The sequence below is a fragment of the Acinonyx jubatus genome, chromosome B4 (genome assembly GCF_027475565.1).
Source record: "Acinonyx jubatus isolate Ajub_Pintada_27869175 chromosome B4, VMU_Ajub_asm_v1.0, whole genome shotgun sequence".
Lineage (NCBI taxonomy): Eukaryota > Metazoa > Chordata > Mammalia > Carnivora > Felidae > Acinonyx > Acinonyx jubatus.
The window spans coordinates 114,918,110-114,930,659 of NC_069387.1; the positions used below are offsets into that span (position 1 = coordinate 114,918,110).

Below are 12,550 nucleotides of genomic sequence, written 5' to 3' on the forward strand. Positions count from 1 at the left end.
TTGTCCACAGGTTCTGACAACCTGCCCCTGCCCTGTATCCTTAAAATAATCCTCCTTTTCCTTTTCTGACTTCTAGTCATGAGTCGTTCTCACTTACAATCAAAGAATTCTAATACAACTGTGGTTCCCAAACCGTGTGCTGAGGCGCCCCAGGGTACATTACACTCATGGGATGCTTTGTTACATTTGGTTCAAGTCGTATCATTTCCAGTGTGTATTATATATACAGTATATACTATAATTGTATTCTTTCTATGGGCTTTGTGCTCTACAAGGATGAAGAATGTTTGGTGACCACTAAGGAGAGGAGTAAGGTTGAACAGACAGGAGAGACTCTGAAAGGCTGATGGGAAATACTGGTGTTCGGAGTGGTCATTTGACCCTGACAGACAGGACAGCAGGACAAGTCCAGTGGATCAGCAGGTGGATGCAGGGTGGGGGGAACAATGCTCCCTATAGAGTTTATACAGTTTGGAAAGGGCATTTATACTATGTTCACTGGGCGGGTGGGGGAGCAAATCCAACGGAGTGTTCATGTTATTTAAAAAGCAAAACCTGGGGTGCTAGGGTGGCTCAGTGGGTTAAGCATCTAACTCTTGATTTCAGCTCAGGTCATGATCTCACGGTTCGTGAGTTCAAGCCCTGCATCAGGCTCTGTGCTGAGCGTGCAGAGCTTGCTTGGGATTCTCTCTTTCTCTTTCTGCCCCTCCCCCATTTGTGCTTGCTCTCCCTCAAAATAAACAAACTTAAAAAAATAAAACCTTTAAAGAGCAAAACCCTAATCATGTTGAATGTTTGGTGTGTAGCAGCTTCATATTAAGGAACTTAAAATGTCAGGTAAATAATATGTTGACAGTTTTGTGATCGTGCTGGGGAAAATAAATATGCAATTACAAATTTTACTTTTACAAATTAAAAGACCAAACTTTGTTAAAATGCACTTTACAAAGAACATGCCACTGGCAGGGAGGAAAAAAAAGGTAGCTCAGCTTTATTTATGAAAATCACCGACAAAATAATAAAAACCGAAAACAAAAACATTTTAATTACAATGTGAGCTGAAGTTTTTCCGTTTCTTTGTGACTTCAGTTTAAAAAAGAAAAATGTCTGAAATCGTCATTGGTGGGTCCTCAATCCACTTTTAAATCTTTCCCCACCAGCATGGCCGTCACGGGGTGCATGCTAGCTCTGTGCTCCTGGTAGGTACGGACGACTTGATCGTGGTATTTGTCAAAGGCAGCAAGGTCTCTGTGGGAGCGGAGAAAAAAGGAAGAAAGTTGGATAATGACTTATTATTTTGGCAAGGAATGTTTTATTTGGCAGGTATACTTTTATTCTTGTGAAATTAATGAAAAGATTAATTATGACTGTCTATGTCATGGTTATATATTTTTCAGAATTCCTGCCAAATCCACAGTCAAAATAACTTCATTAAGATATTCGTGGGGCGCCTGGATGGCGCAGTCGCTTAAGCGTCCGACTTCAGCCAGGTCACCATCTCGCGGTCCGTGAGTTCGAGCCCCGCGTGCGGCTCTGGGCTGATGGCTCAGAGCCTGGAGCCTGTTTCCGATTCTGTGTCTCCCTCTCTCTCTGCCCCTCCCCCGTTCATGCTCTGTCTCTCTCTGTCCCAAAAATAAATAAACGTTGAAAAAAAAAAAATTAAAAAAAAAAAGATATTCTTAAATTCTAGCTTTTAGCCAAGATACAACTTTTCCCCTCTACTGCGCATTGCTTTATTATATGTCAAGCAACCTATTCTTCCACCTCATTGGGACATTTGAATCAAAAAGGTTTGGCTTTATCTGTTCATTTCTTATTGCATTTGAATAACTTCAGACTCTTTCTCTTGTCCATGCCTATCCACCAATTATCTCCTACTTGCTTTTAAAGACCGTTCGGTGCACATAAGATTCCTTTCTATTTACTTCCTTTTCACCAGTGTCTAAACCTATCTGGCCCATAATAGGTAATTGATATATAAGGTTTCTAAAACAGCTAATCCAATTACCTCAAATTCTAAATATTTTATAAGTGTTCATTCCTATTCCAAAATTATACCTGTAATCTTTAACAAATTTAAAAATTATTTTTAGATGGAATTTTGCAAAGTATTTTAACAACAGGAAAAACATAAGATTGTTCTTCCCCATTCCTGATCTAAATTCAAAGCACCATTTGAGTGGGTTCTTACTTGAATAAGGGCCGCGTAAATTTCATTCGTCCTTGCTCAGTTGCCATTTTTAGAGCCAAAGGAACTGCTTCCTCCCATTTCGATTGAATGCAGAGCCGTAACCATCTGAAAGGAAGATTTTTAGGGGGCGTGGGGTAGGAAATGAGGAGGAAGGGGCGGGATATACAGTCACATCTGAAGATTACTTTCATAGTGATAAGTAATCCCATTATAATTCTACTGCACACCTCTTTATATTATGTCTTTATTCTGAGAATCTCAAATCCTTCTTTTTTTTTCAAATCCTTTTATATACAATTCAATAACTGGAGAAGAGAAGGAAGAGGAGTTTGTTCTTGAAAAAGACCAGACATTTTAAAAGGCTAGCTTACGTTGGTGTTCATGTATCTTATCTGTGCAGTTTCTAAAGGAAATTAAACTTTGGTTTAAGACTCACACTACAAATCAGAATTAAGAAAGATTAGCCACATAACAGAATCAGAGATTTCTAACTATTCCCTTATCAGAGTCAGTTTGGCTAGTTGTGGGAGAACTATTTACCTCTGGATTCCTAATTCTCCTTTTTGTTTTAAGGCCAAGAGAAGCTTCGAACAAATTCTAAGAAAAAGATTAATACTCTCATCTTACAGATACTGCAAGTATTCCTATGATTATTTATACAAGTGCAGAAGATTTCATAGGATTTCTTAAAACTCATGTATGGCTCCGACTCTGCTTTCCCTTTCTCCACATTTTAAACTAGTTTCTACTTTCTTCCACAGAGACAAGTTAAAATGATGTACCTGAATCGTATTTCAGAATTGTTAACGGCATTCAACTTGTACACCTCTTGCATTCGCTTTATATGCCCCAATGGAAGAGGTGCCTAAGAGCAAAATAAAGAAGTATGACATATCATTTCAACAGGATTCCTTGGAAGAAAGGAGCTGGAGGGAAATTCTTAGCCAGATTAAAATCCTAAATATTTTCAAATATAGAAATAAGTTAGATAAAATGAAAACAAATGCACACTACAATAAATTTTGTGCCAACTTATTCTGAATAAGGATGTTCTGCTAGAAGCGAAGGGATAGTTTAATTTGTGAGGTACCTAGAGAATTAAATGAGAATTTCTCTCCTCAGACCTTCTGGTATATATAAAATCTAACTTTCTAACTCTTTCCAGAGTCCTTCAAGTTTTTCCTTATACTTTATCTATCTTAAATTTATCCCATTCTCTGTATTAAACCACAGTTCTTTGTTTCCTCACAGATTACCCTGAGCTTTATCTTTGCATATTTCCTCTGAAATCCCTTTTAAATGATCTATATGCCTACAAAATAGCTTTTAAAACTTCTATATTACAGGTCCTTTGAGAACCTGATGAGTAATATGGACCCTTTCCTTAGGAAAAAGAGACACATTTACCATACAAACACAAATGCTCTATACAATTTCAGGAGTTCATGAACCTCCTGTGCCTGGCTTAACCTTAAGCTAAAATGGGGAGCAAGTCTGGTGAGGAAAGAAGGAAGACAAGTTCAGTCTGGACAAGCAGGGAGGCTGAGGTGCTGCTAGGTGGGTGGTGACTCTCCTCTGCTGCCACGACTCCTCTTACAAAACCCACCCCATGCTCGCTCCGGAAGCATCTCTGCTCTGAGTGCCAGACCCTTCCCAAACTGTTTGGTCTCAGCTAACCTCCAAGTCCGCCCTGGTAGGTCCACTGGTTAAGGTCCCCTCCTGGACCCCCAATCTTCCCCCATTTTTGCCATGCCTTTTCTGGAAACATCCCGTCAGGTCCTCCCTCTCCCTGGCCCTAAGGCAGCGCTAAAGACATTTATGAAAAATGGTGACTTTATGCCCTAAAAAATTCTCACCAAGCCCGTGTTGCCTAAAATCCATTCCTCCCTTTGTGTTGATTCCTTAGGAAACTCTGTCCAGTCTTCTTTATCCCTCTCAAGGTCCTCAGGCCCAACAGAGCATTTTAATGTGAAAGCCAAGACCCAGTCCTTCCCTCCCTCTCAAAATGCAGCCTCCTCTTTCTGTTTTACATATTCTTTTTATTGCCTTGGTTTGAAACCTTAAGATCTGCTTGGACTCATTCCTGTTAACCGCCAAATCCAGCCAGGCACAAACCCATGCCTTTCACCCTTCACCCCTGCCCCCTCCTTTCCTACCAGTGCCCCCTGGTACTGTCTCCCAGATAACTCCACCACCCGTGTTCCTCATGTTGATCCACCAGCAGGCTTGTTTTATAATCCATCCTTTCCTGTTAAAAATGTTAGATCCCTTCCTACCTACAAAATCTGATTCTTAGCTTAGCATTCAAGATTCATCACATCCTATACCAGGCTTTCTAGAATGATCTTCATTAACTTCTGCAACACGGTGGCTTGCTACTCCCTCGGACTTGAATTTCCACCTCTGCATTATGATGCTGCTCTCCTCAAAGCCAGCTCCGCTCCCACAAAACCTTTCCTTGATGATGCCATTTAGAAGGGAGTCCTTCTTTACTGATTAAGTTTTTCTCAAATGATACCTAAAATATGTCTCCTTTAATTGCCAGATTTTGTATGTGTGACCTTTCCTACTAGATTACAAGCTTTTGTGGACAGGGTTTCTTTCTTTCTTGAATATTTTCATATTTATAATAACACTAAACATAATAAGCATTCAACAAATGTCTTTAAAGAAACAAATGAATTTTATAAATTTTTTTTCCCATTAGTTTTCACATTAACATTTTTTTTCCAAGTTGGGTTTGACCTAAATGCTGTGCTTTTATTATATCCATTGTAATGTCTCATGTTTTGAGCTAGTACTTACTTTCTGGAGCATCTGTGCTAAGAATTCGTTCAGCTGATGACTGGAGAGGTCCTTCAGGTCTGCTGCGGTGAATGAATTTAAATCATCTTCTTTGGCCTAAAAAAAATGTTTCCTGGTTATTTTGTATAAAATGTACAAGTTAATAATATTTATTGGTTCACCTAACATAAAAGTAAAAATTAAGAAAAAGACAGAAATACAAGGATGTACAAGATGGTAAAAAATAAATTTAAGCCTTGGCTACTTTCATAATTTTGAGATGATGTTAATGTAACTTAAAGAGCTAACATGATTCCTAAAATTTATATTACTTAAGAGAAATTAGACTATTAATAGTAAAAAAATTTTTACATCCTTTGTACCATTCAAGATGTACAGATTGTCAAAGTAAAGAAATGTTACAAACAGCATGTCAACTAATTTACAGGCTAATTGTAAAATTTGGGTAAAGGATCAAATTGCATAATAATATCTTTTAAATATTACACTAATTAATTGGTAAGGCCACAAACTGATGTTTCCCTCCAACCCCACACATTCTGTTTTCCCCACTCTTAATCTTGGAAATCATCTTAGAAAAAGAAAAATGAGTCTGTACTTTTTAATTTAGGATTCACTGCCAAAAATCTTTGAAGATATGATTAAGAGATATTAAATGAAGATTATCAAAGTAATTATTTAAAAAATCTTTAAGTAGTTTTGAATTCCTTTCAACTAGGGTTTCTTTATTATTATTATTATTATTATTATTATTATTTTATTTTAATTCTAGTATAGTTAACCTACACTGTTATATTAGTTTCAGGTATACAATATAGAGATTCAACAATTCCACGTTATTACCCAGCGCTCATCATGACAAATGGACTCCTTAGTCCCCATCACCTATTTAACCCATCCTCCTATCCACCTCCCCTCTGGTAACCATCAGTTTGTTCTGTATAGTTAAGAGTCTGTTTCTTGGTTTGTTTCTGTCTTTTTTCCTTTGCTCATTTGTTTTGTTTCTTGTATTCCACATTGAGTGAAATCATATGGTATTTGTCTTTCTCTAACAGATTTTACCTAGCATTATACTCTCTAGCTCCATCCATGTCATTGCAAATGGAAAGATTTCTTTCTTTTTTATGGCTGAATAATATTCCTCAGTGTGTGTGTGTGTGTGTGTGTGTGTGTGTGTGTGTGTACGTGCACATCATCTTTATCCATTAATTTATTGATGAACACTTGGGCTGCTTCCATAATTTGGCTATTGTAAATTAATGCTGCTATAAACACAGGGGTGCATGTATCCCTTAGAATTAGTGTTTTTGTATTTATTGGGTAAATACCCAGTAGTGTGATTACTGGATCATAGGGTATTTCTATTTTTAACTTTTTGAGGAACCTCCATACTATCTTCCACATAAACTAGGGTTTCTTTAAACTTTAAAAGAAACATATGCAATGTTTAAAAAAATCAGATAGGACTGAATGAAAAATTCCTTTGTTTTTGCCACGTCTCTAGGTCCTACTCCCCAGTGACCAATATGAATAGTTCCTCGTATATCCTTCCAGGAAATTTAATGCATAAATATATCCTTGTAAAGAAACATTCTTTTACACCTTCCTCCCTGTTCAGAACCTCCTTTACTATCTCTCTTTGGAACCTCACCTTGGTTATCAAAACTTACAGATCTCATGCTCTGCTCAAAAACATGCAAATTTAAAATATTTATTAAGGCCATGTCATAAGTGGTAAAAACATTAAAAGCAATGGAATGATAAACCAAAATTCAAGGTAATGGTTACCTTGCTGGGAAGGCAACGTGGATAGAGAGGGGAATGAGATGGGGAGGGTTGCTCCAAATGTACCACTGAGGTTTTCTTTCTTATGTTAGTGGTGGGTACACCTTTTTATACCTTCCGATAGGTGATATACATTTTTCTTTTGCATTTTTTTTTAATATTTAAGAAAAACAATTGAACAATAAAACAAGGCAAAGGGAGAACTAGTGATTATAATGTCCTCAGTCTGTCTCTGACACGACCCGCTCCTATTGATAGTGAACTATTTATAATCATCCGTGTTGGCTGCTGAGCCTAAAGGAATATCTAAGCAGAAATCAAGAGCAGGAGCAGTTTTAGTAGGTGGGCTGGCATACATTTTTCAAATGAACACAGAGGTCCTGGGTGCCTGGGTGGCTCAGTTGGTTAAGTGACCAACTTCATCTCAGGTCATGATCTTGTAGTCTATGAGTTCAAGCCCCGCGTTGGGCTCTGTGCTGACAGCTCAGAGTCTGGTGTCTGCTTTGGATTCTGTGTCTCCCTCTCTTTCTGTCTCTCTTTCTCTCTCTCAAAAAATAAATAAACATTAAAAACAAAACAAAACCCAGAGGTCTTAATATATCACATTGCTGTCGAAGATCCATCCAAGCATGGATCCCTCATACTTTTCTCCATGACATATTTGTGAACTACACAAAACATAAATTTAAGACACAGACAGAAGAACTAAAGTATCATCTGTGGCAAGATGTGCCACCAGATTTCCCTCCCTGCATAGGAATAATTAGACCTTTCTAAATTATTTAGCATACACGATTAAACCACTTTTCCAATCATAACTCAACACCTCTGGTCCTTTTTGTTACAACACTGAACGCAGGAAGTATTACAGGCAAAGTATTGACAGTGGACGTACATATGTGCACAACTACCCTGCTGGGTAAGGAGCTGCCTAGACACTTTCTACCCCCTCAAAAAAATCGTGAACTAGATCTAAAGGGTTAGTAATGTTCTAACTTGGTCATGATGTTATCAGAATCTTCAGAAAGATGTTTATATTTTATTTTAAATTACAGTATCTTTTCCCTTGGTTTAAGTTTATTTGTTTATTTATTTGAGAGAGAGTGTGTGTGTGTGCATGCACACAAGAGGGGGAGGAGGAGAGAAAGGGACAGAGAGGATCCCAAGCAGGCTCCACACCATCAGCACTGAGCCCCATGCAGGGCTCTATCTCACAATTGTGAGATCATGACCCAGGCTGAACTCAAGAGTTGGTCACTTAGCTGCCTGAGCCACCCAGGTGCCCCTTCCCTTGGTTTTTTGTTCCATTGTTCTGATTTGCCTTACTTCTGATTTGTTTTTCTTCCTTCTTCTGGCTCTAAGAGCGTTCCCTCAAAACCTGGAACTTTCTATTCCTCTTTCTTATTCTCCACATTTAATGTTTTCAAGATCTTAACTAGCTATTTAAACCTCAAAAACTTTGGGGCGCCTGGGTGGCGCAGTCGGTTAAGCGTCCGGCTTCAGCCAGGTCACGATCTCGCGGTCTGTGAGTTCGAGCCCCGCGTCAGGCTCTGGGCTGATGGCTCAGAGCCTGGAGCCTGTTTCTGATTCTGTGTCTCCCTCTCTCTCTGCCCCTCCCCCGTTCATGCTCTGTCTCCCTCTGTCCCAAAAATAAATAAAAACGTTGAAAAAAAAAATTAAAAAAAAATAAACCTTAAAAACTTTTATTTTTTGAGGTTTTACTTCAATTTGAAGTAAATTTCAATTTTATTCTTTGAACTTTTACTTCAAATCTTTTATTTCCTCCTGCACTGTTCTAGTTCAAACCCCACAAGCCTTTTGGTCTGAACTACCATCTTATCTGACCTACTAGCTGGCTTTCTTACTAACTCTCACTTTTCCATATTAATTGATCCTATATATTACACAGCTTGATTAATGGTCCTAATAAGCAACTCTGATCATTTCATTTGCTATTCAAAAACCTTTAAGGATCCACTGCTGTTTACAGATTGTTTTATATTCCTTAGTTTGACAATCAAGATTCTCTATAATAGGAAACTAATACATCTTTCCAACCTTGTTTTCCCTCTACTAATTCATGTATTTATCCAACAGTGAATAAATGGGGATGGCACTGGGGATATAGAGATGAATAAAAACAATTTCTGCTCTCAAGGAGCTTATCGCCTGGTGAAAGAAACCGATACAAGCAATACTGTAAGAAAATACAAATACAGTAAAAGCTTTTTAAAAATGAGCTTCACTGGGGCAGTTGGGTGGCTCAGTTGGTTGAGCATTTGACTCTGGCTCAGGTTGTGATCTTGTCGTTCGTGAGTTCGAGCCCCACGTTAGGCTCACTGCTGTCAGCCCAGAGCCCGCTTCAGATCTTCAGTCCCTCCCTCTCTCTGCACCTCCCCTGCTCATGCTCTCTCTCTCCCTCTCTCAAAAACAACAACAAAAAAATGAGCTCCACTAAAACCACTCATTGGATTAACCGATACTTTCTACCCTCTCTGTAAAATGAGTGGACTCGTGTCCAGGATGCGCCCTTTGCTCTGAGTGGGTGGGCCACCCCTTCAATACCTGTGCTTTTCTTCTCCCACCTGTTGATTTATGTGTTAACTACATAAACTTGTTTCCAAATGTGTTTATGTCAATTGTAGTTGTAAGCAGGAAATCCTGTTAAATAATAGGTATACTGATGAAAGAGGAGTGCCAAAAAAAAAAAAAAAAGAAGTCTCTATAAATATTAAGTTTATTGCTCTGGACAAACTAAGTCAACTTTAACTTAAAAAGTGCTGTACAAAAAATGTTGCTACAGAATTTGTAGACAAGATCTTTGTAAACAGATGGGAATAACAACAGAAAAATCTAGAAGGAGCTACCAATTGCTTTGCAAGTGTATTTAAATTCTATTCCCACTTTAAAAGAAACCAAAATTGGGGCACCTGGGCGGCTGAGTTGGGTAAGTGTCTGACTTCGGCTAAGATCATGGTCTCACGGTTTGTGAGTTCAAGCCCTGTGTCAGGCTGTGGGCTGACAGCTCAGAGCTCAGAGCCTGCTTCGGATTCTATGTCTCCCTCTCTCTCTCTGCCCCTCTCCTGCTCCCACTGTGTCTCTCTCAAAAATAAATAAACATTAAAAAAAATAGATAAAAAATAAAAGAAACTAAAATTGGAAGTTACAGGTGCATCATGAATTTAGTTTATGCAGTTGATACACAGCTTTGGCCCCATAGTAAAAATCTGAGTAATTTATATTTTAAAATAAAATGTCTTCCTTATGATTAGTTTTTATGACACCATACTTTAGCCAATTTTTTCAATTAACTGGTTCACTGGACTGGCTAACTGATTCATTCCAATCTGATAAGAGTACTTTAATGATAGCACACACGCGTGCACGCGTGCACACACACACACAAAGCCAGAAATGGTGTGATAAGGCTGTTTAGGATCCTATGGGAGAAAAGAAAGGAAAGCCTTACTTAGCCTGGGATAAGGAGAGAGTGAGGGGTGGGAGGAAGCAGAGAGGGCAGCATTATAGAAGGCAGGAAGGAATGGAAAAACACTATCTTAATGAAACCCAATGGAACTTAACAGAAGTCATTGTGGCTATGGCCCCATGTCAGAAGGGAAGAGGAGGGTTGGGAGATGAACCAGATGAATAGGCTCTAAGCTCTAACCAGGCAGAACTCACCTATCTGCGTAGGTTCCACGTTTTGTTGCTGCTTAAAAAAAAAACTTTGTTTGGACTTTGTCCCTTCCACCCAGAATGTCCTCCTCTACCTCATCCATGCCTAAACCATATCCAGTCCTAGCTGAAATACCCTCTTCTGGACAAAGCTGTCCTCCATGCTGCAGCTAACCCCAATCCACTGTCCCCCGCCCCAGGTGGAGGTACTGGCTCTTTCTGGTGACCTCTTGTGACTTCATTTGTTTCTGTGCATACGCAAGCGGTTGGTGGGGGGGACAGGGACACAGAGAAAGAAAGAATCTTAGGCAGGCTCCGGCTCAGTGGAGCCTGACACAGGGCTCCATCCCACAACCCTTGGATCATGACACGAGCCAAAATCAGGAGTCAGAGGCTTACCCGATTGAGCCACCTAGGTGCCCCTGTATCTTTTTCATGCTGCTCATCACTTACTGCTTAGCATCAGTTACTTATAACTAAACTTTACAAACAAGTGTCAAAAGGCAACATCTAAATTTGTTGCAGATAACAGGATGAAGGGTAGCAAAATACACTACTCCCAAATATGCCACTTTAGTATATTGATTATTTCAGTTGTAGGCTCTTGAAAAATAGGAAGGGCAAGGAGAGGTTTTCTCTGCACTATGCTCATCTGCCTAAAGACAGACCTTCCAAAAGGAGCTCAACTGTTTCATCAATCAGGCAAGACTGACTCCTATCACAGAAAAGGAAACTAAAAGTTGACACCACCACAGCCAAACTTTGTCACAAACTGTCATACCTTCCATCTGTTCTCCTGAGGGCCCATTTATCTTTCCTAAAAATCATTTATTTTCCCCACTGAAATGGTGTTTAGTCCTGAATGAGGCACATCTGAGCTAGTCATTTTTCCATGGGCCTCTCCCATGTATGCATGAGATATACATGTTAATAAATTTGTTTTTCTCTTGGTAATCTGCGTTTTATTACAGGACTCTCAGCTAAGAACTCAGAGGGCAGAGGGAAAAGTACTTTTCTTCCCCTACAAGGATTGCTCCTACATTTTCTGATATTTTTCATTAAAGCGCTGTCCAGGGTACATCTTCACTCAGGTTTCTCTAAGGGTTATGTTTCAGTATATACACAGAGAGGCTCTTCTTTAGGAGGCTCCATAGATGTGAACAACACCGACCGACAGAGCAAACGTGCCTCGGTTCTTCCCTAACAGCTGGCATTAGCACTCACCTGAGATAAGTTTAGATCTACCTGGTATGGGTAAGGGCTATATTTGAAACAGTATCTTACAAGTGATTTATGAGGAAAAGAAGAAAGAGAAAATGCAAATATTTTTGCATACCTTTTTTAAGACTTGAAAAAGGAGCAAGAAAAATGAGAACTAGTACCAAACATCTATTTGCTCCCCCCCAAAACTTAACTTTACACATTGAGGGCTGGTATCACTTGGGACAAACTTGACTTATTTTCTGTTGTTTAAGATTTGATTTATGTAAGCAATCTCTCTACCCAACTTGGGGCTCAAACTCACAACCCTGAGATCAAGGGTCACACACTCCACTGACTGAGCCAGCCAGGCACCCCCAGACTTGATTTATGAATAACCTTTCCAAATACATGAGTTTATAAGTAAAGTCCCTGATGAGTTAAGTAAAGTCCCTGATGAGTAGAGACATATTTGTACATTTCAACAAGGAGCCAAAAATCGCACATCAGTACTCACCGCCATCCACCGCTGACTTAAGGCAATGCAAGCATTTGTCAGAGTCATATCATAGCTGCAAAGATGAAAAAATACTGGAGATTAAATTTCATAAAGATGTACATGCTCTTCCATAAATGCGATGTTGAAACTACAGAACGCACTTAACTTTCAAAGTTCTTTTTAAATAAAGATCAGGAACACCAGAGTGATGGAAACAGGAAATCTTCTACCTGACTTAAATATTCTGGCATCATCTAAGAACCTGGAAATCCACGTGGATACCAAATTAGTGAAGCACCTGACTATCCTTCAGAGAGAACACCCCAACATCTCCGCAAAGACAGATGCTTCAGTAGCGTGTGCTGAAGGAGCTGGGACTCAGTTGGGCAGATCTC

General features: G+C 39.2%; 1 protein-coding gene across 2 annotated transcripts in view; it reads right to left on the reverse strand.

Annotated features, from left to right (window-relative positions):
• Positions 1-965: 965 nt before the first annotated feature.
• Positions 966-12,550, reverse strand: part of LTA4H (leukotriene A4 hydrolase) — a 34,676-nt gene continuing 23,091 nt past the window's right edge. Inside the window, exons 15-19 of one of the 2 annotated variants that reach the window (XM_015070488.3) lie at positions 12,174-12,228; positions 4,997-5,092; positions 2,974-3,056; positions 2,192-2,296; positions 966-1,248 (exon numbers count right to left, since the gene is read on the reverse strand). In XM_015070488.3, coding sequence (XP_014925974.2) covers positions 1,131-1,248; positions 2,192-2,296; positions 2,974-3,056; positions 4,997-5,092; positions 12,174-12,228 — 457 coding nt within the window. In that variant the 3' untranslated portion in view covers positions 966-1,130. Of the gene's footprint in view, positions 1,249-2,191; positions 2,297-2,973; positions 3,057-4,996; positions 5,093-12,173; positions 12,229-12,550 lie in introns of those variants that run through there. The other variant, XM_053226628.1, reaches the window with a different exon arrangement.